Source organism: Oryctolagus cuniculus, chromosome 3 (assembly GCF_051225735.1).
Source record: "Oryctolagus cuniculus isolate XC-2025 breed Fujian yellow rabbit chromosome 3, ASM5122573v1, whole genome shotgun sequence".
NCBI classification, from domain to species: Eukaryota; Metazoa; Chordata; class Mammalia; order Lagomorpha; family Leporidae; genus Oryctolagus; species Oryctolagus cuniculus.
The window spans coordinates 141,282,962-141,310,177 of record NC_142869.1 but is presented as its reverse complement, the minus strand read 5'-3'; the positions used below and the strand labels follow the sequence as shown (position 1 = coordinate 141,310,177).

Sequence of the window (27,216 nt, the reverse complement as noted above, 5' to 3'; positions counted from 1 at the left end):
TTTATATTTATTAAATAAACGTTAAAAAAATTGTATCTCTTCTCCCGTATTTAGATATTATTAACTTTCTCTCTGAAACATTTTATAGATTTCAAGGGACAGGTGCTATGGATTGAATGTGTCTAAAATTCACACGCTAATCCCCAGTGTAGGCCCGCGCCGCGGCTCACTAGGCTAATCCTCCGCCTTGCGGCACCGGCACACCAGGTTCTAGTCCCAGTCAGGGCGCTGGATTCTGTCCGGGTTCCCCTCTTCCATGCCAGCTCTCTGCTGTGGCCCGGGAGTGCAGTGGAGGATGGCCCAAGTGCTTGGGCCCTGCACCCCATGGGAGACCAGGATAAGTACCTGGCTCCTGTCATTGGATCACCGGATAGGCGCGCCGGCCGCGGCGGCCATTGGAGGGTGAACCAACGGCAAAAGGAAACCTTTCTCTCTCTCTCTCTCTCTCACTGTCCACTCTGACTGTCAAAAAAAAAAAAAAATCCCCAGTGTGATAGCATCTGAAGATGGGGACCTGTCCCGGCTGCTCCACTTCTGATCTAGCTTCCTGTTAATGGATTGGGAAAAGCAGCAGAAGATGGTCCGAGAATTTGGGCCCCTGCCATCCACACGGGAGACCCAGAGGAAGCTCCTGGCTCCTGGCTTTCACTGGGCCCAATGCTGGCCATTGTAGCCATCTAGCGATTGAACCAATGGATGGAAGCTCTCTCTCCCTCTCCCTGTGTAACTCTGACTTTCAAAATAAATAAATAAATCTTAACAAAAAATAAGAAGAGCTACAAGAGAGCTTACTCATTCAGGCTTCCCAGCCTCTCAAACTGTGAGAAATAAATTTCTGTTGGTTGAGCCACAGAGCTGATGGCATTTTTGTTCTAGCAGCCTGAACTGACCAAGGCTACAGGTTTTGAGTATAGTTTAAGTTTATCCCTCAGTGCTGTAGCACCTGCTTTGTATATTATTGCAAATGGTTTCCTTTTAAAATTTCAATTTCTGTATTCTGTTGTTAGTTTTTAATTTATGTAATTGATTTTGTTCTTGGCCTTGTACCTTATAACCCTGTGATATTTTGGTTTAGTTCTAGTAGCTTTTTAATGGTAAAAGGGTATTTCCAAAAAGTTGTGGGAAATGGAATGAAAAAAGTTTGTTTATTCTGGTACAAAATAATTAAAGTCCATGCATGTTTCTAAAGATCTATTTTATTTAGCTCAAAGTCAGAGTTACAGGGAAAGAGGGACAGACAGGAATAGAGAGAGCAAGAGAGGGAGAGAGAGAGAGAGAGAGAGAGGGGACTTCCATCTGCTGGTTCACTCCCTAAATGACAGCAATGGCCTGGGCTTGGCCAAGTTGAAATCAGGAGCCTGGAACACCATCTAGGTCTCCCACGTAGATGGTAGAGGCACCTGGGCCATCCTGCACTGCTTTCTCAGGAGCATTAGCAGGGAGCTGGATGAGAAGTGGAGCAGCCAGGAAGCCAGGACACGAACCAGTGTTGCTGGCTTGACCTGCTGTGATACAACATAGACTCCCACTGGTTTTCATTATCCACATTTCCATAATGTATATTTTTCATGAAATTTTGGAAGTCTCCTCTTATGTTCCCAAGAGACACTGACCTGTAATTTCCTTTTCTTTCAATGTCTTTGGTTTTATTATTAGGGTAATGCTCGACTCAGAACAACTAGGAAGTATTCCGTCTGATTATCAAAGTAACTGTAGCGTACTGGGGGATTTCATCCTTAAATGTATGAGGGAACTCTCCAGTGACTCCAGCTGGGCTTTGTGTTTTCTGTTTCGAAGGCTATTAATTATTTATTAAATTCTTAGATAGGTATCAGCCTATTCAGATTGTGCTTTTGCTCTTGTGTGAATTTTGGCAGATTGTATCTCCCAAATAATTGGTCTATTTCATCTAGGTTATGAAGTTTGGGGATATAGAATTACTTACGGTATTCCTCTGTCATCCTTTTAATGTTCATAGAATCTATAGTGATGTTTCCTCTTTCATTTCTGATATTAGTAATTCACATCCCTTTGCCTTTTTTTCTTAGAATTGCTAACGCCTCATAAACTTTTTCATTCTTTTCAATGAACCAGCCTTTCCTTTTATTAATCTTTTCTGTTGATTTCTTGCTTTCAATCTCAATGATTTCTTTTCTTCAGCTTACTTTGGATTTAACTTGCTGTCCTTTTTTTTTTCTTTTTATATCTAGTTTCTGAAGGTGGAAAGCTAACTTTAAATCTTTTCTTATATATTAATTCAATGCTGAAAATTTTCTTCTAAGCACTGCTTTCCTTGCATCTCACAAATTTTATAAATTATACATTCATTCTTCATTGAGTTCAAAGTATTTTTAAATTTCTCTTGAGATTTCTTCATTGACCCACGTGTTATTTAGAAATGAGTTGCTAAAACCTCCCTTTCAGACCAAACAAAGGGAGAGAAAGTTTCAAAGTGAGGACATAGCTTTCCTCATGGCCATTGTCTACCTCAGAAAAAAACAATATCAGGACATGCCTGTGACTACAGACTTCTAGTTTAGGCTACTGAAGATTAGAGATGGGACTTGAGCATCCCCTTGACTTGCATCCTCTGGTCTGCTTTAACAAAAACCAAGAGGAAAAGAAAGCTAGGCATCAGAAGCAATGGGTGGCAGGCCTATTAAAGGCTGCTCTGTACAGTGATCTGCCCTCAAGGAGACCCAACAGGCCAGTCCACTGCAGGGGATTTCAATGTGGAAGGCCAGGGCTTCAGCAGAAGTCAGCTTATGAAGAGCCCTGGCAGCTCTGCCAGCCAAGAGTTGGATCACCGGAAATGGACCTGCCCTGGAGTCGAAGGACGCCCAGGTCAGAGGCACAGATCTTACTGGCTCCAAGTTGAAAAGCTCTTCACTCGGCTCAGATTCTAAGGTGACCACTGCTGCTGAGGGAACAGCCAAGTAGGGTCAGGGACATCGCAGGCAGAACTGTAAATTTCCTGTTAGAGATGCCACCTGCCTTTACCTGGCCAGCTCTCCTCACAGGTCAGCTAGGTAATGGAAGTCAACAGGGTGCCTTCCCCAAGGAGGTTCACACCTCCCTTAGGATGTACCCCATGTGAAGAGACAAGTCTAGGCCTCCTAACTGACAAGGCTTTAAAGCCCAACTGATTATTATCAGACCCCTTCTGTCAGTTTCTATTTGCCTCTCAATTGGAGAACTTAGTTGTGGTTTAGACAGCAGCTCTCTTAGGTTCTCCAATAATGACTCTGTTTTTTGTTCTAGACCCTATTTAGCCCATCTAGGGTATCATTCATTGTAATCATAGCCTCTACTCTAACATCAATGGCTCTACTCCTGACCTGTGTGTACTGATGGTCCTCTTCCTCACTTAATGTTGTATGATTATTTAGAATTTCTTTACAGACAAACCCCTCTACCTGCAAAAGTTGAGTGGCCTTTCTCCCGGTCTTGGTAGGGATCAGCTTTAAACCACATCCATCAAACAGTCTTCATAAAGGTCCAGAGACCCTCCTCATCGCCTCTCCTCTATGAAATCCTCCCATTACTTGGTTAATGATACTCTTAGGATCATTGGTTGCTATTCTCACCCTGTCTTTTTATACTACAGTGTCTGTTCAAGTGTTTACAGGAGGTGATAATGGAATGAACCAAGGTCTTCACCAACCAGGCGGTCAACCAAACGCTGCTACAGGAATATACTCGGCTCCCTACCCAGGAGACAGCGGCTTGAGACATTGCCCCATGCCAGCAGAGAGTACCTCGTCACCCATGTCAGCAGGAAGTAGCTCTAAAGACAGATCATGGTCCCTCTACCCCTTCTGGACTTTTTGGGCTAATGTAATTCCATAGAACTCCTGCTTTATAAAAAAACGAAAGTGAGGAATGTTAGTAAAATGGCCCAGTCCAGGCACCATCCTAGGCTCTAGCCCCTGCCACCGTTGCTGGAAGCCAGGTGGCCACATGGCCCAACCACCGCTGTCAGCCCCACCCCCATCCTAATGGGATTTGCTGCTCCTACTTCCCTGCCCCCAGCAAAGTTTTAAAAGGACCTGCTCCTGAACACGTGGCTCTCTTTCTCTCCATCTCCTGATCTCTGTCTCTCTGTCTCTGGATCTCTCTCTTACACTCTCCTTCTCCCTCTTTTTCCTTCTTCGCCCCTTTCCTCCAGTCTGTCAGGTTTCCCCCAATAAACCCTCTCCCTAAAAAAAAAAAAAAAAAGAAAGAAAGAAAGAAAGAAAGAAAAATGAGTTGCTAATGTCCATGTATTTTGGGATTTCCTTATCTCTGTTTTTGATTTCTAGTTTAAATCTATTGTGGTTTGGGAATCGACATTGCAACATTTATTCTTTTAAAATTGTTAAGTTGTGGCCAGTGCTGTGGCATAGTACCTTAAGCCTCCACCTTTGGCGCCCGCATCCCATTTGGGTGCTGGTTTGTGTTCCAGCTGCTCCTCTTCTGATCCAGCTCTCTGTTAATGGCCTGAGAAGTTAGTGGAAAATGGCCTAAGTGCTTGGGCCCCTGTACCCATGTGGGAGACCCAGAGGAAGCTCCTGGCTCCTGGCTTCAGATGGGCCCAACTCTGGCCGTTGTTGCCATTTGAGGAGTGAACCAGCAGATGGAAGACCTCTCTCTCTCTTTCTCCCTCTCTCTATAACTCTGCCTCTCAAATAAATAAATAAACCTTTTAAAAAACTGGTTGTGTTTAGTGGCACGGAATTTGGTCTAGCCTGGTGAACATTCCATCTGAGCATGAGAAGACTATTTAATTTGTGGTTGTTGATTTAGATTGTCTGTAGGCATCCATTAAATCCAGTTGATTCATGGTGTTGTTGAGTTCAACTAAGTCTTTTAAAAAAAGATTTATTTATTTATTTGAAAGTCAGAGTTACACAGAGAGAGGAGAAGCAGAGAGAGAGAGAGAGAGAGAGAGAGAGAGAGAGGTCTTCCATCCGCTGGTTCACTCCTCAGTTGGCTGCAATGGCCGGAGCTGCGCCAATCTGAAGCCAGGAGCCAGGAGCTTCTTCCAAGTCTCCCACGTGGGTACAGGGGCCCAAGGACTTGGGCCATCTTCTACTGCTTTCCCAGGCCATAGCAGAGAGCTGGACTGCAAGAGGAGCAGCTGGGACTAGAACCAGCACCATTTTGGGATGCCCATGCTTCAGGCCAGGGTGTTAACCTGCTGCGCCACAGTGCTGGCCCCTCAACTAAGTCTTTACTAATTTTCTGCCTGCTGAATCTAGTCATTTCTAATAGAAGGACACTGAAGTTCCCAGCTACAATAGTGAATTCATATATTTCTCCTTGCAATTATTTTTAAGAATATATTATTTCCATTGTATTTGAAAGGCAGAGAGACGAGAGAGAGAGAGAGATCTTCCATCTGCTGGATCCCTGCCCAAATGCCTAGAAGAGCCAGGGCTGGGCTAGGCAGAAACCAGGTCTTCTATGTGGATGGTAGGGACTCAAGTACTTAAGTCAACATCTGCTGCCTCCTGGGACACACATTAGCCAGAAGTGGAGTAGCTGGAACTCAACCAGGCATTCCAACACAGGATGCCAGCCTCCCGAGTGGTGACTTAAGCTGCTGCACCAAATGCCCATCTTCTCCTTGCAATTCTGTCGGTTTTTGCACCACCTGGCTTGGCACTCTGTTGTTGGCAGTACATACATATATTAATGCTTATAATTATTGTCTTCTCAGGGAATCAACCCCTTTATCATTATGCAACGCCATTCCTTTTTTATTTTTAAAAGATTTTTATTTATTTATTTGAGAGGTAGAGTTACAGACAGTGAGAGGTAGAGACAGAGAGAGAGGTCTTCCTTCCGTTTGTTCACTCCCCAGATGGCCGCAACAGCTGGAGCTTGCACCGATCCAAAGCCAGGAGCCAGGAGCTTCTTCCTGGTCTCCCATACGAGTGCAGGGGCCCAAACACCTGGGCCATCTTCTACTGCCCTCCCAGGCCACAGCAGAGAGTTGGATTGGAAGAAGGGCAGCCGGGTCTCGAAACGATGCCCCTATGGGATGCCGGCACCACAGGTGGAGGATTAACCTACTGTGCCACAGCGCCGGCCCCGCAATGCCATTCTTAATCCCTGATAACCTTCCCTGCATGAAGTCTCCTGGGTTTGAAATTGATACAACTACTCCTTTCTTCTGCTTTCTTCCGACCATTGTTAGCATGATATATTTTTCTCCAGCCATGCATTTTTAGTTTGTAGGTATCTTTACATTTAAAGCAGGTTTCTTGTAGACAGCATATAGTTGGGTCTTGTTTCTTGATCCACTCAGATAATCTCTGATAGTTGACCCATGTAGACCACAACTGTTCAAAGTGATCACTGATATATAGCTGGATTAATAGCCACATATTGTCATTTTTCATTCATTACCTTTGTTCCCGATCCTATTTTGTCTCATGCTATTCCTGACTTTTGTGGTTTTAACCGAGCATTTTATTTGATTTCATTTTCTCTCCTTTCTCAGTAGATCGCAGTTGTACTTCCTTTTTTCAACTTTTCCTTAATTGTTTGTCTTACATTTTACATTTTACAATATGCAATTTCAATTTACCCAACTCTACTTTCAAATAACATATGCCCTCACCTTATAATAAAACACTGTAATTCTTCCCTTCTGCCTGTTGCATCATTGCTGTTATGCATTTCACTTATATGTAAGCAAATACAAGCATATATGTACATATATATGCATACATAATTATTGATATTTATTCTATTTAGCTATTCATTTGTTAGATTGGAGTTGCAATTTCCAAGTTCCTTAAATGCAGAACTCAAAAAATCAAAGCCCTTTTATTTTTATTGCCTGATTGCATTGTGCAGGAACCCTCAGTACAATGCTGAATAGAAGTGGTGACACAGAGTTGGTGAAAGCACACAGTTCATGGCTCCATAGTAAAGTACAGTACTCTGGGTATATTTTCCATAGATGCATGTTATCAAGCAGAGGAAGTTTCCTTCTCTACCAAGTTGTGGAGAGCATTCTTTTTTTTTTTTTTAATTAGCAATGGGTATTAGATTTTGGCAAATTCTTTTTAAAGATCTTGACAAGATCACATTTTCCCTCTTCTTTTCCAGTCTGTGAGTGGTGAATTATATTGTGTGATTTTTGATCATGAAACCAATCTTGCATTCCAGGGACAGACCTCATTTGGTTGTGACACATCATCCTTTCCACATAGTGCTGACTTCAATGTGCTCTCTGTGTTAAGGATTTTACTCCCATGTTTATGAGGGCTATTGTTTTGCAGTTTTCTTTCTTGGTAATATCTTTGTCAGATTTTGCTATCAAGCTACCACTGGCCCCATAAAATGAGTTTGGAAGAGTTTGCTCCTTTTTGTAATTTTTAGAAGACTTTATGCAGATTTGGCATTGTGTTTTTTTTTTCCTATGGTGTTATTGTAGAAGTCACCTGTGAAGCCATCTGCTTCACAGATGGGGTTTCCTTTTTATGGGTTTTTTAAAATTCATTTTTTAATTTACATGGAGTAAAAATCCCTTTTTTGTTTACTGTTCTGTGCATTCTATCAAATGCTTGCACCCATGTCACCATGACTACAACTAAGATGTAGAACAATTCTTTCCCCTTTCCCCCAAAATAAATTCTTTTGTGCTACTCTTTTGTTGCTGGTCTTCACCTCCACAGCCATGATCCTGGCAACCACTGGCATGTTCTCCAAACCTCCTATGTTGCCTGTTGCAGAGCATCACGTGTGTGGAATCACATGTTATCTAATCTCTTGCATATGACTTCTCTCACTTAGCAAAATGTGTCTGAGATTTTTCCATTTCATTGTGTGTATCAATTGTTACTCTTCTTTGTTATTATGGAGTAGCTTATCAATGATGTGGATATCCTAGTTTGTTTTTCTATTCACAGCTAAAAAACATTTGGATTGTGACAAGGCTTTTGGCTATTGTGAATAAAGTCTCTGCCAGATAATTTGAGGTTGGTATCTATTGATTGTCTTTTCCTTTGAGAATTGTTCGGATATGTTGAGTAATTTAAAACAATTTTTTATTTACTTTTTTATTTATTTGAAAGAGAGAGAGAACTCCCATCCACTGGTTTATTTCCCATATGCCTGCAACAGTTAGGGTTGGATCAGGCCAAGCCTAAGAGCCAGGGGTTTATTCATGGTTTCCCACATGAGCCATCATCTGATTCCTCCCAGGGCGTGTATCAGATCACAGGTCTGTCCCGCATTCACTGGGCAGACATTCTAATGAACCATCTTCAGGCCCTGCTATACTGCCTGGGTCTGTACATTACAGCCAACTTCCAGGACTGGGATCTTGGTGGTGCTTTTCATTGTAGTCCATTTCTCAAAGCCTTAACTGTCCTTTGAGTTATGCTCTGTATTTATGCAGGGATGGGGCTGACCTAGTTATACTTGTGTAGATTCAAACCTAGCATTTGGTATCACCTTGTCCAACTCTCATGCACAGAGATTCTCCCCCACTGTCCAGCTTTCATGGGCTTCCTATGTTATATCCTGGAAGATAATTCTCTTAGAGTTTTGCCTGATGCTGTCACTCAGTTGCATGTAACTGGGGCTTCCCAGTTCCTCTGTGAGAAGACAGAGCTTTCTTTCATGCCTACAGCCTCATAGCCTGGTGGTGGCAGTGTGGAATTATGTTTGGAACTGCCCTTGGGGCAGGGCCAGCAGAGCAAAAAGGAAAGAAAAAAAAATCAGGGATTTCCCTGTACCCTCTGTGTTGTAAGAGCCTTTTTTTTCCCTACACGTTGCTCAATTCTGCCCACTTTTGAATGAAAGCCAGAGATAGAGGAGGAAAAAAGGAAAATCAAAGCCACTGGGAGTGTCTCACTTCTTCAACTGTGTGTTGAGCTACAAGATGCTCTTTTCCCTATTATCCTTTATGCCATATTCACACTGTATACTCGTCCTTTTGAATAAATGGAAATACTTTGTGCAAACACACAGCAAAAAAAAAAAAAAAAGCACAAATTTAACAGTTGGTCTACTAGGAAAAAATTAAAAAAAATCAGCCCATGACCACTGAAATTGGCAGGGCTGTAATCCAAGTAAATGCAAAATTGTTCTGGAGGGACACTATCACAATCCAGAACTTGCAGGGTTTTCACAAAAGGGAACTCCCACTGAAGATAAGCTTTGAACAAAAACTCACAAGCCAAGACAGGAAATAAACCACCGCAAAAGGGAGTTTGTTTATGTAATAAACAGAAACAGCAATTCTCCAACAGAACATACAATAATAATTCTAAATATGTTTAAAATAAATCAAGAAGCAAGAGAACATACAGAGGCCACAATATATAAAAAGGGCTGTTTAAAATCAAAGAAAGCAGATTTGTAAAAGAGCCAAGTAAATCTTAAAAAAATATATATAGTCATTGGGATGAAAAAGTCCTTGCAGAGGGGCAGGCATTTGGTGCACAGCTGGGGTGCCCACATCCATATCAGAATCCCTGGGTAGAATTCTGTCTCTGCTTCTGATTCCTGATCCTGCTAACACACACCTTGGAGGGCAGCAACAGTGGCTCAAGCAGTTGAGTCCCTGCTGTCCACATGGGAGACCTGGATTGAGTTCCTGCCTCCTGGCGTTAGCCTGGGCATTGCAGGTGTTTGGGGACCGAACCAGTGGATCAGAGACCTCTGTCCATCTGTCTCTTTCTCTGCCTCTCATGTTTCTCAAATAAATAAATATTTTTTGACAACGCAATGCAGATGCTAAACACTTGATTAGCAAAGACAAGTACAGAATTAGTGAATTAGAACACAGACTTGAGGAAATGATTCAGAAGGTGTGAATCAGGCAAATGCAGTTGAGACATCGATGATAGAATTAGAAATTTATACATGTGTGTGAGTAGGAGCTCCAGAAGCAGAACAGAAAGACTGGGGACGAGGGGCAGATTTACAGACTGAAGACTTCAGATAAAGCACATTAACGTTTGAGGAGGATAAATAAAACCAGACCGCAACACCAATTCTCTACAAGCCTTCCAGAAGATAAACACTGCCCCCTAATTTTACCCTGATACCAAAAATCAGAAAAAGGCATAAAAGAAAACTTTAGCATAACATTGCTCATGAATGTAAAATGAAAAATCTTCACCAAATATTAGCAAATTGAATCTAGCAATAAATAGAAAAGTTAATATAAGGGATATATATAATATACATTATAATGTAAGGCAATGAAATGTGGTTTAACATTTGAAAATCAATCATTGTAATACACCATGCTAATAAATTAAAGAAGAAAAGTTCTACGATCATCTCAATAGATAACAGAAAAAAAGCAATGGACAAAATGCAACATTTAGTCATGATAAAAAGCCGCAACTAGAAATGATCCTAGTAATAAAAGGCACCTGTGAAAAATTAGCAACTAACTTTAAAGTAAAATACCAAGTGCTTTCCCCCATAGAATGGTGACTAAGACACCGCTCCACTAAGTACTGCAGTGCAGGGGATGGGCCAGTGCAACACTAAAGCGGAAATACAAGCCATACAGACCAGGAAGAGGGAAGTTAAATGGTCTCTGAAGATTGACATACAGACTTCAAATGGGACTACCTACGTATTCACTAAATACTCCATAGTTAGTTACTAGTTTAGGTTACTGCCTTTATTAATAGATCATACGAATAGGTGTCATAAGACGCGTTTCTCTTTACGAAGTTAACAAATTCTACAGCTTTCCTCACTTAAGGTGAATTAACGACGCCTTTGTTTCAGTTCCATTTTCTTCTGAAAACTCTCTCACGCCCTCTGCTGTCCATGAACATTATTACACAAATCATTAAATAAAATACTGGAATCTTCCACCCGGTTCATTATTTGAGTCAGTCTCATGAAACAACGTATGCTAGGAAAGACTTACCAACTTTTTTTCTTATTATGATTTATGTTTGAAATTGAGTCCTTCTACAGGGCCTTTGATGCAGATGCTAGACACAGGGCCTTTGATGCAGATGCTAGACACTATCAAGCCCTAATAACCCTTGGCTTCTCCATCTCCCTCCCTTAGCTCAGTTTCTTTCCTAAATCACCCTCTCACTAAGTTTAATTTACTGAATTGAGGAAGCTGTGCCGTCAGCCCTACAGGGTCCCTGCTCACCAGACTTATTGCTCCTGCACAGAACAGCCTGTTGTTAGGCCTCGTCTTTGGGGGTTTTTCCAGAAGGAGCCCCAGTCTCTAAGCCCCAACCTGATTGACAGGAGCCCACTTTGCCATTATCAAAAGTGCCAAAAGAACACAATGTCCTTGGCCAATCAAAGGAGGGCCAAGCACTGTGGACCAACCACGGCCCTGGACGTGAGCTGAACATGCACCTCCCAATCCCAGCTTCAGTCTGTAAGAACTTTTACCCCCAGCCCCTCTGGGAGCCCAAGAGTTAAATGCTAGCTCCCAGGGTCCTTTCTCTGTGCCTTACAACAAATACCCACTCTTTTTTACCACTCCAGCGTGATTGTCTTGGTGCCTGTCAGGCTGACCCAGGTGTTTTTTTTGTTTTGTTTTGTTTTTAAGATTTATTTATTTATTTGAAAGTCAGAGTTATAAGAGAGAGAAGGAGAGGCAGAGAGAGAGGTCTTCCATCCACTGGTTCACTCCCTATTTGGCCACAACAGCCGGAGCTACGCCGATCCGAAGCTAGGAGCCAGGAGCTTCCTCTGGGTCTCCCATGCAGATCAGGGGCCCAAGGACTTGGGCCGTCTTCTATTGCTATCCCAGGCCATAGCAGAGCTGGATCAGAAGAGGAGCAGCCGGGACTAGAAACAGCATCCATAGGGGATGCCAGCGCTTCAGGCCGGGGCTTTAACCCGCTGCAGCACAGCGCCGGTCTCCAAAGTACAATTCTTAAATTGTTTCATACTAATCCAGATGTATGCTAATTTATGTGCTACCATCTTATTTGAGAGCACTTCAGTTGATGCTTATTGACTATTAAAATAGTCCTATAGGGGCTGGTGCATTGCTGGCATCGCATATCGGGGCTGGTTTGAGTCCTGGCTGCTCTACTCCGGATCCAGCTCTCTGCTATGGCCTGGGAAAACAGTAGAAGATGGCCCAAATGCTTGGGTTCCTGCACGCACATGGGAGACTCAGAAAAAGCCCCTGGCTCCTGGCTTCGGATTAGCCCAGCGCTGGTCATTGCGGCCATTTGGGGAGTGAACCAGCAGATGGAAGACCTCTCTCTCTATAACTGTCTCTCAAATAAATAAATAAATCTTTAATAAATAAATAATATGAAATTCAGTGAAGATCCCTGATTTCATACTTACATCCCAATAAGTGCAGTTGCTGGGCTCTGGATCACACATTTTCAAGGCTTTTCATGCCTATTGCTAAATTGCACTAACTCACACTTCCATCAGAAAGATATGCCTTTGACTACGGAAATCACTCTTTTACCTGAATAGGTAAAAATATCTATAGATATTTATATAGATAAGGAAGAAAAGTTATATTTGAATCTCTAGGACGTGAACTTTTTTCTTCAAAGGTGTCAGAAAAATATTTGTAGAAGGACTTTCTTGGGGCTGGCGCTGTGGAGTAGTAGGCTAAGTCTCCACCTGCAGTGCTAGCATCTCACATGGCTGCTCCACTTCTGATCCAGCTCTCTGCTTTGGCCTGGGAAAGCAGTAGAAGATGGCCCAAAGCCTTGGGCTCTGCACCCACGTGGGAGACCCTGAAGAAGCTCTTGGCTCCTGGCTTCGGACTGGCCCAGCTCTGGCCATTGTAGCCATTTGGGGAGTGAACTAGCAGATGGAAGACCTTTTTGGCTGCCTCTCCCTCTCTCTGTCTGTAACTGTACTTCTCAAATAAATGAATAAAATCTTGTGTTTTTTTTTTTTTTTTAAAGAGAGACTTTTTGGTAGAGTCAGAAAATGGTCTACTTTTTTTTTTTCAAATTTATTTATTTATTTGAAAGTCAGAGTTACACAAAGAGAGAAGGAGAGGCAGAGAGAGAGAGGTCTTCCATCTGCTGGTTCACTCCCCATTTGGCCACAATGGCTGGAGTTGTGCCGATCCAAAGCCAGGAGCCAGGAGCTTCTTCCTCGTCTCCCACATGGGTGCAGGGGCCCAAGCACTTGGGCCATCTTCCACTGCTTTCCCAGGCCACAGCAGAGAGCTGGACAGGAAGTAGAGCAGCCAGGATACGAACCAGTGCCCATATGGGATGTCGGCACTGCAGATGGCAGCTTTTTACCTGCTCCGCCACAGTGCCAGCCCTGGGGTCTACTCTTCTAATCTCCTAATCTTAACGTTTCAAATCTGTTTCCTCACCTGTTATGTAAGAAGAATAACAATGGGCCTGCTCAGCAGGAAGCACTTCTGAGGACACAGTGAGAGGAAGCACAGGAACACGTTCTGAAAACTATAATGTCAGACACACGGAAGACACACTGTTCATTAGTCACTACGGACAGGTGGACAGATGTGATACTCATTTGACTTGCCTTAAGTTTTAATCACTTTTTAGTGTTTCACATCAATCTTAATGTCAATCATTCTCTCCATTTCCATTCCATTTTTATTTAGCACTAGATACTTGAAAATAGTAAAATAATGATTACACCCGATGACAATGATGGTTCAGTTGCCAATTTCATTAATTTAGTTTGTCTTGGAAAAAGAAAAATTACCACATACGCCGAATTATTAAGGGTTTTATATTTAATCTAAATATACTTAGCAATCATACAGCACAGATAGCTTGAAAGATTAGTCTGAACAATTATGATGACATGAAACACAGAGCCAAGGACTGAATCGGTATTCATTCAGTGGGCCCTTGCTGAACCTAAAAGATCGCACCCATCACGAGGTTTCACCAAGAGGAGGAGGAGGAAAAAGAGGAGAAGTAGGCTGTGGCCTTGACCAAGAAGGACTAACAGAACATAAAAGAAGCAAAGATAACTCAAGAAGATTTTAAAACAGTAATGGCTAGCAATGAAGCTATGACATGGAACTTGAGGACTTCAGTACACTGTTTATCGATGCAGCTCGCTGGAATTCTAGGCTGTGCAGCTGGCCGAGGGATTAACCTTTTAAAGCCTTCGGTTTCAGCACTTGGATTTTATCAAACGTCACTGTTGGCTGTTGTCTTGGCCAAAGAATTTGGAGAATAAGTTGTAGGATGAGGTAGGGGCACAGAAAGAGATAGACCAGGCAGAAAAGGAGGAAATTAAATTATTTGCTTCTTCATTATTTTTACTGCCCATAGGATAATACAATATAAGAATTTTCAAATTTGAAAACTGAACAGCGGGCCCGGAAGACACAGATAAACCAGGGGTAGAGCCAGGGAGGGACACAATCCGAGCCCCAGAGCCCAAGACTGCACCATGTGCATTTTTTTAAAACACATTTTCACCCTAAGATTGAGGACCACTTGCAGTCAGCCAGATCCGTGCTGCTCCCAGGGTTCTGCTGTGTCAGATTTTTCTTGGTAACTTGGAATCACTGCTATCCTCCAAACAAAAACAAAGTACTCTACACTGCAGTTTTGTAGACCGTGCGCCAAGTTCCCATCCGTTCTCTCCCTAGACCTGCTCACAAATCCTTCGGGATGTATTCTCGTCCGCACAAAGGGCTCAAAGGGCTCCTAAAGCCTTGGAGGTCAGACACAGCCAAGGAAGTTCCTTCCAGAAAAGCACCAGCCTGGCTCTTTATTCTCTTGCCAAGTAATTCTCCACCGCTAGGGGACTCCTACTTTGTTCTAATCTTTAAAGGGCGGTTTCTTACCCGTTCCCTCGGTCTTGATCCTTATTTAGGCGCCAAGCTTTCCTTTCGGGTTTTGACCTCCTGAGTTTCACGCCAAAACTCCACCTATACAAACAAGTAGCGTCCTCGGTATCCAAGGTAACCACACAGCCTTCCCAACCTTGCCTCTTCCGCTTTTTCCATTGGCTATTTGGATTTTTATGCAAATGATTCGCTTTTCCAGTGGCCAATGGACTAGAAGCAACGGGCGCGCCTCTCCCAGCCGAGTCTTCCTGTCCTTTCGCCTCTGCGCGTTGCCTCCTGGGATTTGTAGTTTTCTCTTCGCCAGAACCCTTTGACGTCTGGCTCCTTGAGAACTACTTGTCCCGTCGGCCTTGGCGAAAGGGGCGGGGGTACGCCGGGAGTTCCGGTCAGAGTTGACACTGAGTTTTGAAATTCCAACATGCCGCTTCAGTTTTGCGGCTGAGGTTTCAAAGTCGCGCAGCCAAGCGAGCCAGTTTGCGCGACTGCTTCAGCGAAACCATCTCAGACGTCTTCTCTTGGACGAGAGGCGGCCCAGCGGCCAAGTCGATTGGCCGTGACAAGTGTGACTGAGGCGTTCTGAGAGAGCGCGAGGGGGACGCGCCATGTCCGCCGTCTGCTTGCGCCACCTGCCGCTGTACGGGCTCCGAGCGTGGGCAGGAGGCGGTGGGCTCTGGGCTTGGGCGAGCCAGGCCAGGCCTTACTGCTCAGGTGGGAGCCCGCGCCGGCCTCTGAAGGAGTGGACGCTGCTGGTGAGCCCGTTCGGTCGGCTGCGGGCGCGGCTCCCTTGCCACCTGGCCGTGAGGCCCCTGGACCCCCTGGTCTACCCGGATGGGGACCGCGTGCTGGTGGCCGTGTGCGGCGCGGAGGGCGGCGCGCGGGGCCTGGCCGGGCTGCGGGTCAAGTACGACGAGGCCCTGGAGGAGCTGGCCATCGTGGCCGACACCCTCGACCCCGGGGCGTCGGTGGAAGTGAACGTGCCCCTCAAGTTCGGCAAGTGAATTGAAGTGGAAGCGGCTTTGGGGCCCCGGGCGCGCAGGGCGAACTTCTTCCAAGGGGCCAGCATGCATTTTTCATCGGCTCCCTGTACCTGACTTCCTAACCTAATCCGCAGAGGTTCCTTGCAAACCACCCCTTCTGTTCCACTCTGAGTTTCCCAGTAGTGTTTAAGAATTAGGCTCCCACTTAGAAAATTTTATACGTTGAATGGAAACATGATTTGGAGTAGTAGAAATCAAATACATTTGTGGCGCCTGTTTTTGGTCACTAGCAGACTGGGTTGTTTTTCAAGGTTGGGGTTCTATCACGCGGCACCCCTTTCCCCTTGCTCACAGCTTGGGGTTTGTCCCCGACAACTCTGTCTAGTGGATGTGTCCTGTATTGCCTGGACCACATACTTGGTTTCAGATAGGCACCCCGCTTGCTGATAACGTCTCCCTAGTTTTTAGCCTAAGTGAGCTCTTCAGCTCTTCATGAGTAGCAATGGAAGTCTGCCCAGGAAACTTTAGAAACGGCGATAAGGCCTATCAGATGTTTTGGTTTCCAGCGCCCAGCCGCTGTGTACACACGGCCCGGAAGCACTCCCAAGCTGCCGTTCTTCCTGAGCCTGGTGGATACTGATGATCCTCCCAACAGCATTCAGCATCTCTCAGATAATCATGTAAAGCATATGCTGTTACTGTCACCGCTGCACATAAGGAAACTGAGATGTAGGAAGTCCCATTAAAGAAGAATTTATTGTGGATGAACAAGTAGAAAAAAACCAAACCATGGCTTCATGGAACTTAGACCCCAGTGGGGATTGGTCGGCAAACATTGCTACTGTCTTTTAGATAGAAAGTGGCAGGGCTGCAGTTTGAACTGGCTGGAGGCTGCTCAACCACAATGTTTGATTGCTTATTCTTTTAACCAGCTTAGGTGAATGCCATTCCCTGCCCTCAAAGTTTAGCAGTCTGGGCTGGGGAGGAAGATTCACCAGTAGTACACAGTAACTGAGTACTGAGTTGGAGATAAGTAAAATTTGTGACAGCATAGATGAAAATGGAATATTTCCAAAATGGGAATAATTCCAAGCCTCATTCTTGATTGCCCCCTCTTTTTAGGGCCAGAACCCCACTTCTAATTTACTGTTTCTCTGTGTCTATTCCACTGGCCCTCTAATCAACGTAACTATTTTCTTCATACTTCCAGTTTGTCTATTGCCTGTTTCAGTGAATGGGTAAGAGTGGCATTACTGCCTCTCAGTGTCCAGCCTCAACTTTCTACTTGCCTAGGGAGGATACACTATCTTTAGAATCTGTTTCCATCTCAACATATCTGTTGGTGCTCCCTTAGAGCAAACCGTCTGTTGTTTAACACTACTTAGCTGAGTAATGCATTTTATAGTTTTAGTTGCATCCATGATTATGTGGGGCAAAATTGTCTTTTCATATGCTATAGCTGAATCTCAACCCAAATACTGCTGTTAATGAGGCATTATAGAAACTGCCAAGTACAAACTGGAAGTTGATTAAATTGGTAGCCAATCACAGTTTTGACCAGTGCTCTTTTTATTTTTTTTTCAAATTTTCTGCCAACACCACAATTTTGTGGTTTTAATACTATGTAATTTGAGGTTTCTTGAAGTTGTTGGTATTTTCTTTACGTCAAATACCTTGTGATATAGGTATATTGTAATATTCTTGCTTTTTTTTTTTTTTTTTTTTTTTTTTTTGGACAGGCAGAGTTAGTGAGAGAGAGAGAGAGAGAGAGAGAAAGGTCTTCCTTTTTCCATTGGTTCATCCCCCAAGTGGCTGCTACAGCTGACGTGTTGCGGCCGGCGCACTGCGCCGATCCGAAGCCAGGAGCCAGGTGCTTCCTCCTGGTCTCCCATGCAGGTGCAGGGCCCAAGCACTTGGGCCATCCTCCACTGCCTTCCCGGGCCACAGCAGAGAGCTGGACTGGAAGAGGAGCAACCAGGACAGAATCTGGCGCCCCGACTGGGACTAGAATCCCGGGGTGCCAGCGCCGCAGGTGGAAGATTAGCCTAGTGAGCCGCGGCGCTGGCCTATTCTCGCTTTTTAGGTATGAAAGATTAGAGGTAGGATTTGAAAACCTATGTCATGATTATATGTAATGATCCTGGCTACTCCTGCAATACCCCTATACTTTTTTTTTAAAGATTTACTTATTTACTTGAAAGTCAGAGTTAGAGAGAGAGAAAGAGAGAGGTCTTCCATCTGCTGGTTCACTTCCCAGATGGCCGCAACGACTAGAGCTGCACCAATCTGAAGAGAGGAGCCAGGAGCTTCTTGCAGGTCTCCCAAACGGGTGCAGGGGAACAAGGACCTGGGCCATCTTTTACTGCTTTCCCAGGCCACAGCAGAGAGCTGGATGGGAAATGAAGTAGCCGGGACTTGAACTGGTGCCCATATGGGATGCTGGAACCATAGGCAGCTGCTTTACCCTCTATCCCACAGCACCGGCCCCACCTCTATGCTTTTAATTTGGGTTCAGTTTGGAAACAAATCTTTAAATCTTTCTGATTGACCATAATGACTGGTTAAGTTGACCAATTCTTAATCCATACGTGTGTGTGGTTTTCCTAGTGGGGAAGAGGCTTCTATGGTCTTCCACAGGCATACCTGGAAGGATTGCAGTCTCCCCTCCTTCCCATCTGTGTTAGTTTCTCTCTTTAGATGACCTAGGCTGACAGAAGTAGCTGCTCTAGTTCCAACAGCTGGCAGACAGGCCACTGCATTTGACGCTGCTATCATGGTGGGGACCCCTCGCCTGCAGAGAGCATGCTAACAACTGTGTTGTCTCCAGGATTCAGTAACGTTAGAGACATACTGAGGAGCTGAGTTCCTAGAGGGTGCTGAATGTTCTGGGCTCAGTAAGCACAGTCCTAACTTGTCTTTTCTCACTTCTAGATTTGAATATCAAGTCATCTGGGTCTGGCTGTGTAAAAGTCCAAAATATTGAGTGTGATCATTGCGAAATCCAAACCGACCAGGGCAGTAGCATCTTACAATCTGTTAAGGTATACATATTTTTCTAATTTTGTTTCAATATTTTTTAAAAAATGAACTATATGCTGTAGTTATTATCAAACAAAAGAAATTATTCTGTTTTTCAGAATGTAATCATTTATTCAACTCAGAAATTCCTTGCAAAAAATTTGCCTTGAAATTACTTGTTTTGAAAGTATAGGTTGCAGCAACGATGAGGGTTTCACCTCGTATTTCTTTTAGATTTTATTTCAGAGTATACAGTGAAATGAATAGCACATTCTTAGTATTTTAAGATCACACTAAAGAAATTTTAGTTTTCATGAGTGATTTTCTTCTGTTTATTGAAGACTAAGGAAAAGTATTTTAACACTATAAGTGTGCTTAAAATACTAAGTTACCTTCTCACATTTTAAATGTACCAATTAGCTCATTACTTAAGGTTTAGGGAGCTACTTGTACAAAACAACACATGATATCGTCTCATTATACATTTCATGTTTTTATATTCAGTTTTCTTAAAATTAAGTTTGTCTCATGTATAAATGACTTGAGATACAGTTTTGATGGGTTCTTGCTTATCATCACTCCCAGTACATTTTGCAGTTGCATAGCCAAAAGATAATAATTTTGTGAACTTCAATAGCGTGTAATTTTGTTGAGAAGTCGGTAATCTTTTCTTTATAGTACAAAACACTTTCATTTGGAGATTTACAAGCACTGACTAGGATGGTTAATTTGATGCCTTTATAATTTCTGTATCATTTGTCTTCTTTCATTCACTTTGACTACCTGCCTTTGGTATCTGTCCATATATCACCATTTCTTTTTTTTAACTTTTATTTAGTAAATATAAATTTCCAAATTACAGTTTATGGATTACAATGGCTTCCCCCCCATAACTTCCCTCCCACCCACAACCCTCCCCTCTTCTGCTCCCTCTCCCATTCCATTCACATCAAGATTCATTTTCAATTATCTTTATATATAGAAAATAGATTTAGTATACATATACCCACCATTTCAAATACATTCAGTCACAACATCCTAAAGAGTTGAGAATACTGTTACATGTCCTTTTAGCAAAACAGGTTGGCTCAGGTAGTTGTCATAAAAGATTATACAATGAAGTCTTCATGTTGGATGACCAATTGACTGAGAATACTATAGTTCTTTTTTGCCCTTAAAAACATACTGTTCCACATTGACACTCAAGTTTTCAGGAAATTCATGTAGCCTGCTGTCCTTGAGATCTCCAATTTCACAGAATTAGAATCTGCTGTTGCCACCATCTCTTTGCATTCATCTTTTGATTCCTCTGACAATTCTGAAAGATCTTTGTCAGTTTTCTTCTGTTTTGCCATTATGCACATAAAAATAAAAAACAGGTTCTCAGCCCTAGCACTACTGACATTCTAGGCCAGATAATTCTTTCATGGGGTGGGGGGGCTGTGCTCTGCAGCGTTGAGTAGTTTTAGCACCATATCTGGCCCCTTCCATCAAGATGCCAGTTGTGCATGCCTTAGTTGTGACAAGGAAATATGTCTCCAGCTATCACCACATGTGCTGTGGGGGAATCAAATCACCTGCAGTTGCAAACCACTGTTCTAGGCAACTCCGTCATTCTTTTGTTTGTTTGCTTTTTTAAAATAAGTATTTATTTATTTATAACTTGTAACTCAATATTTTTGAACCTTAAACTGCTTGGAAAATCTGATGATTGTCCATTTAGAAAAAAAATATACTTGTAAATATTACAGTTGTATAAGTTTCACAGAGTCTTTAGAAATTCATATAAGCTTGGTGCTGGCGTTGTGGTGTACCAGGTGGAGGCACGACCTGCAATGCTGCCATCCTATATGGGTGCTGGTTAATGTCCTGGTTGTTATACTTCCAATCCAGCTCCCTGCTAATGGCCTGAGAAAGCAGTGAAAGATGGCCCAAGGGGTTGGATCTTTTCCACTCACATGGGAAACCCGGAAGGAGGTCCTGACTCCTGGCTTTGGCCTGTGCCTGCCCTGGCTGTTGTGGCCATTGAGGGGGTGAACCAGCAGATGGAAGTTCTCCGTCACTCCCTCTCATTCTGTAATTCTCCCTTTCAAATAAACAAGTAATTAAAAAAAAAAAAGAAACTTATATAAGCTTGATTAAGATCTCTTGATTTAAAACAGCAGTTGCTTTGGAAGCAGTCTTTCGTAAAGTTCATTATTTGCCTGACAAAGAGTATAAGAGTATTAACTATAATTTGACATCAGACTCGTATCTCTATAGACATGAAGGAGTTAACCTTAAGAAGGATTCATTTTGCTTTTTCACTAAGTTTTTGAAACAGATTCCATGACTGCTTTATCTAAGGTTTTCTATATTTCCACCTAAGTGAAACAACCAGGAGCTACATGGTTGTTCTGAATTTTTTATCTTCCATCTTTAGACATTTCTTTGCAGTTGTTAGTCATGATGGTGATGAATTTGCTTTTGTTACTTTTCATCCTCTGCAGCTCCTGCTGTTTATCTAGTGTTCTTTATCATATAGCAAAACTGACAGCATATGCAGTAGTTAATGGAAAGTAAATGACTATTTTTAAGATTTATCTAATTATAAGAGTTACACAGAGAGAGGAAGGGAGAGAGAGAGAGAGAGATCTTTCATCCGCTGGTTCACTCCCCAAATGGCCATATCAGCCAGGGCTGGGCCAGGACAAAGCCAGGAGCCAGGAGCCTCATCTGGATCTCCCACGTGGGTGCAGATGCCCAAGTACTTGGGCCAGCCTCTGCTGCTTACCAGGTGCATTAGCAGAGAGCTAGAGCAGAAGCAGAGCAGCTGACACACGAACCAGCGTCTATATGGGATGCCAGTGTCGAAGGCGGCAGCTCTACCCTCTACTCCACAACACCAGCCCCAAACTACTCTTCAAAGTAGCTCATGGACAATGAGTTTATTTTTCACTTGTGTTCTGGTGTGTGAGGAGCTCTTTTCCAAGCGGTGACTCCCGGCTCCTTCCATCTTCGGCTCTGCCTCTCTTAAGCCTTGTGGTCTGCACCCATGTGCTGGAAGGGGGCAGGCATTGGGAAAGCCCATGGGTTCTTCTAAAAGCAACATCCAGGCAATGACACTAGTGTTCCACTTACATTCCATCAGTAAGAACCCAAGAGCTACAGGAAGCTGGAAAATGTGGTGTTTGTTATGGGCCCATCTACCCATCTGGGCCAGCAGCAGTGTCTGCTCACAATTGCCAAATGTAAAATCAAGCGGTGCACACATGTATCTTTTTGTCACAGGAGGAGGCTGATGGGCCTGTGACTTCTGTAGTATTTGTGCCTGGAGACATATTCCCTTAGTTCCCGCATCTGGGCTGTGCTGCACCTGGACACTGGGCTGTTACTCTGTCATCTGTCCTCCTTCAGACCCCTCCAGCCTTGTGAGCGCGGGCTTTGGAATCCCACAGAGCTTAATCCTAACCGTTAGTTTAGATTTGGTAGTTTTCTAAGTGTTGTTGTTAATGATGATGTTAACAATGATGATGAATAGTGACAATTATTAATACTATCATCCTGAAGTGTCACTAGCTGGTCACAGTGATATTTGATTTTCAATCCCTTCATTATTGAAGCTACCGGAAACACGTGTGTTTGCTTTCTCACTGAGCCAGGTGGCATATTAATCTCTTTAGCAGCAGCTGTCATCCCTTTCCTGTTGATGTCATTACTCTAACCCAGGAGTTTCTGCTTTACTCCTGACTCTTCCTGTACTGCTCTATTATTGTTCAAAATGAAACAGTGGAAGTGTTTCCTGAGCAGAAGTCAAACTTACTCTCACTTCTTCTCTATATGTATTTCTGTCTTTATCTTTCAGAGTCAAAAATTACATGTCCAAACAAAAGGAGGCAAAGTGATGTGTCTGGGAACCGTCTACGGGAATATAAATATTCATACGTCAGATAAAAGTGTAAGATTGAAACTTTCTTTAGATATTGCAATTTTACTTTCAGTTGGCTTCTGCAGTGGGCAGGTTCTAGAGAATTTGTTGAACGAATTTGCCTTTTTAATATATTTTTATTCATTAGCAAGCTCAGATTTGGAATTGAGATGATTAGATATTATATAATTTAAATTTTAGTTTGTGGTTGAATACCTTTGACAGTTATTTAGTTCCATATCTAAAATCTATTAAAACTTAAATAATAGTTAATTCTGAGGAGGTTTTTATTTTTATGATTATAGATTAAAATAGCTCATTAAATAAAACCACCAGTATCGGGGTTAGGCATTTAAGTGTTAGGTTTACTTAAATATTTGCCAAGCCCGTTTAGTTTAGCTTGGCCAAATATATGGAGAAGTTTAAAAACTCAGCTTTCTTTAGTATTCTCCACAAGATGGCACCATTAGATAGCTTCACTGTTCTCCAAAAGCTTTCTCGATTTTGCATTGTTACAGGAAGATAGTTTATATTTTTGAATCAACTTCTTTTTTGCACTCTGTAATTTAGCATAGTATTCAGGGTAAAGGTATACTTCTTGGTATATAAACTGTCAGGTTTTTTTAAAAATAATTTTTTATTAAAAAATAATTTTAAAACAACTTGTTTATTTGAGAGACAGAAACAGACAGGGAGAGAGCTCCCATCTGCTAGGTTACTTCCTTAGGGCCTGCAATGGCTGAGGCTGGGCTTAGGTGAAGCTGGGAGCTGGGAACTTAATCAGGAGAAAATGAACTGCTTGAGTCACCACCTCCTCCTGCCTCCTTGGGTCTACACTGGTGGGGAGCTGGAATCTGGAGTTGGAGCCAAATATCAAACCTACACTCTCCAATGTGGGATGTGGCTGTTTTAACCACTGGGCCAAATACCCAGTCCAAATATCAGTTTTTAAAATGTGATCAATAGGGCCCGGCGCTGTGGTGTGATATGTTAGGCCTCCACCTGCGGTGCCAGTATTCCATATGGGCACTGGCTCGTGTCCTGGCTGCTTCTCTTCTGATCCAGCTCTTTGCTGATGACCTGAGAAAGCAGTGAAAGATAGCCAAAGTGCATGGGCCCCTGCACCCATGTGAGAGACCTAGAGGAAGCTCCTGGATCCTGGCTTTGCATCAGCTCAGCTCCAGCCTTGTGGCTATTTGGAGAGTGAAAGACCTTACTTCCCAAAGTAAGATGGAAGTGGATGGAAGACCTTATTCTCTGTTTCTCCCTCTCTCTGTAGCTCTACCTCTCAAATTAATAAATAAATATTAAAAAAAATAAAAATGTGAACAATAGTGTTTTAAGTCTTTGAGCAAAATCTTATTTTATGCTTACACAATTTGCAGATGTCTTTTAAGTTTGTAAAATTCTGTAGTCAGCTTTATCCTCAGATAATTAAGGAGATACCATTGTCATATCTTTTATTTATTTTTTTTAAGATTTATTTATTTATTTGAAAGGTAGAGTTACACAGAGAGAGAGCTAGAGAAAGAGAGAGATCATCCTTCTGCTGCTTCACACCCAACGTGGGCATAACAGTGCCAGGAGCCAGGAACTCCATCCTGGTCTTCCACGTGGGTAGCGGGGCCCGAACATTTCAGCCATCTTCCGCTGCCTTCCTAGGTGCAGTAGCAGGGAGCTGGATGAGAGGTAGAGCAGCCAGAACTGAAACTGGCACTCATGAGATGCCAGCATCACAGGTGCCAGCTTAACCTGCTGTGCCCCACACTGTATCCCGTGCCTTGTAGATAGGTTTCTGCTGGCATAATTAAGCAAGGTATGTTATAACACTAATTGTTTCTACTGTCACCATTTTGTTTTTCATCACCTTTTTTTTTTTTTTTTTTTTTTTTTTTTTTGACAGGCAGAGTGGACAGTGAGAGAGAGAGACAGAGAGAAAGGTCTTCCTTTGCCGTTGGTTCACCCTCCAATGGCCGCCGCGGCTGGCGCGCTGTGGCCGGCGCACCGCACTGATCCGATGGCAGGAGCCAGGAGCCAGGTGCTTTTCCTGGTCTCCCATGGGGTGCAGGGCCCAAGCACCTGGGCCATCCTCCACTGCACTCCCTGGCCACAGCAGAGAGCTGGCCTGGAAGAGGGGCAACCGGGACAGAATCCGGCACCCCGACCGGGACTAGAACCCGGTGTGCCGGCGCCGCTAGGCGGAGGATTAGCCTAGTGAGCCGCGGCGCCGGCCTTTCACCTTTGTCTTAAAACCTGTGGGAAGCTCAGGGCTAGCACTGTGGCATACTGGGTAATTTGCTGCTTGTGATGCAGCCCATGTGGATGCTGGTTCATGTCTCAGCTATACCACTTCTGATCCAGATCTCTGCTAATGGCCTGGGAAAATCAGCAGTAGATGGCCTCTGTGTTTGGGCCCCAGCTACCCATGGGAGACTCAGGTGAAGCTCGTGGCTCCTGGCTTAAGCCTGGCCCAGCCCGGGCCATTGCAGCTATCTGGGGAGTGAATCAGCAAATGGAAGCTTTCTTTATTTTTGTGTTGCTTCCTCTCTCTCTGTAACTCTGACTTTCAAATAAGTAAACAAATCTTTAAAAAAAAAAAAAAAGAACTTGTTGTAGGCTCTTTAAACCAATATTTAAATTTGTCCTTTAAATTAAACCAGAGAAGTGTTTAAAGACACTGTGTAGCCTCTTAGGGCAGCCCATTTAAGATAGCATTGAGTTTTACCTCTCAGATTGCTGTGGTCCCAGAGCTGCAGGAGAGAAACTGGGCAACTCTGCACCTCTTTCAAACTCTGTCCTTTCATGCTAACATTATCTGAAATGATCTAAGTAACCAGGATATCACGGATGTGTGTTCAAATATAAGTATCAAAGATTTTAAAACACCTCTTAATTATTTGATACACTGAATGTTTTAGCCACTGTTTTGCACTCGTTATTATGTATATATGTATTTATTTTAACTTTCATGGTTTACTGCATAGTTAGTTATTCCTACTTCCTATTATACTATTTTGTTTCTTGCCTGATTGGGTTTTGTGATATATTAAAGAATCGGTCTATATGTTTTTTTCTATTTGTGATATATATTTTCACAAATATACATATATATATATAGTTAATTTTTAAAGCACATCTCTAAGTTAGTGATTTTTTAAACCCATAAAAGATGTTGCCTGTTCATATACAGCTTTCATAAACACATGCTTTGGGTATTTGAGAGGCAGCCTGGTGAGCTGAAGAACACAGAATCACGCCGTACTACTGCTGTTTGAATCCTGGCTTTACCATTTCCTGGGCTATATAACTTCAGACAAGTCACTTAACTTCTGTGGGCCTCAGTTTTCTGAAAATTAGGGTAATAGTAATGGACTTAGAGAGTTCCATGAGGGTTAGATGAGCTAATAAAATACTTACAGAATGGCTGGCACGTGACTGCCTCTGCTGCGGCTGCTGCTGACAAAGGTAAAGTGATCACAGGAGGGGAGCATGGCCACTCCTAGATCTGCCAACCAATTACCCAAGACGCAGTTTCAGTTAAAAAAAAAATGCATTTGAAAGGCAGAAAGACGGCTGGTAAGAGATTTCCCATCTACTGATTCATTTCCCAAATGCCCACAGTAGCTGGGGCTGGGCCAGGCCAAAGCCAGGAGCTGGAAACCTAACCCAGGCCTCCCAGGATCCAAGTACTTGAGTCATCACCTGCTGCCTCCCAGAGTGCCCATAGCAGGAAGCTGGAGTAGAGCCCGCCACTCCCACCTAGGATTCAGGCCTGCCGAGTGCTAACTGCTGCTCCAGGTGCCCAGCCGAGACTGCTTCGTTACTCAGAAAGCAGGGACGGCAGTATTTGCTTTGCTTACTCAACAAGATGATCCAATGTGCACTCTAAGCCATAACATTTTTATTTATGCGACTTTTAAGTTTTAGTATTCTTTTTTTTTTTTAAGATTTATTTATTTATTTGAAAGAGTTACACAGAGAGAGGAGAGGCAGAGAGAGAGAGAGAGAGAAAGAGGTCCTCCATCTGCTGGTTCACTCCCCAATTGGAGCTGAGCTAATCCGAAGCCAGGAGCCAGGAGCTTCTTCCAGGTCTCCCATGTGGGTGCAGGGGCCCAAGCAATTGAGTCACCTTCTATTGCTTTCCCAGGCCATAGCAGAGATCTGGATCAGAAGTGGAACAGCCAGAACTAGAACCAGTGCCCATATGGGATGCCAGCGCTTCAGGCCAGGGCTTTAATCTGCTGTGCCACAGCGCCAGCCCCATATTCTCACTAATCAAAATACAGATAAAATATCCATATTTGACAAATTTCTTGAAACTAAATTTAATGTAAAAAATCCTATGAATCCATAATTAGCTTAAAAGAAACTGTAGTAGAAGTGAGTGAATGGGGGCTGGTGCTGTGGCATAGTGAGTAAAGCTGCCACCTGCAGTGCCAGCATTGCATATAGGCAGTGCTTAAGTTCCTGGCTGCTCCACTTCCAATCCAGCTCTCTGCTATGGCCTGGAAAAACAGTGGAAGATGGCCCAAGTCCTTGGGCCC

General features: G+C 43.3%; 2 protein-coding genes across 8 annotated transcripts in view; one reads left to right on the top strand and one right to left on the bottom strand.

The window, feature by feature from the left end:
* CCDC146 (coiled-coil domain containing 146) overlaps positions 1-15,028 on the bottom strand; it is a 205,739-nt gene extending 190,711 nt beyond the window's left edge. The window contains exon 1 of the mRNA XM_002712021.6: positions 14,768-15,028. The gene's annotated coding sequence lies outside the window, so the exon portion shown is untranslated. The remainder of the gene's footprint in view (positions 1-14,767) is intronic.
* Positions 15,029-15,125: 97 nt separating this feature from the next.
* Positions 15,126-27,216, top strand: part of FAM185A (family with sequence similarity 185 member A) — a 65,215-nt gene continuing 53,124 nt past the window's right edge. For 5 of the 7 annotated variants that reach the window (XR_016231705.1, XR_016231706.1, XM_002712099.6 and 2 more), the window contains exons 1-3: positions 15,135-15,760; positions 18,679-18,788; positions 22,610-22,702. Coding sequence is in view for 4 of the 7 variants with exons in the window: in XM_002712099.6 (XP_002712145.3) it covers positions 15,373-15,760; positions 18,679-18,788; positions 22,610-22,702 (591 nt within the window). In the remaining 3 variants the exon portion in view is untranslated. Of the gene's footprint in view, positions 15,761-18,678; positions 18,789-22,609; positions 22,703-27,216 lie in introns of all 7 variants that reach the window. The other 2 variants (XR_016231704.1, XM_089329433.1) reach the window with 2 other exon arrangements.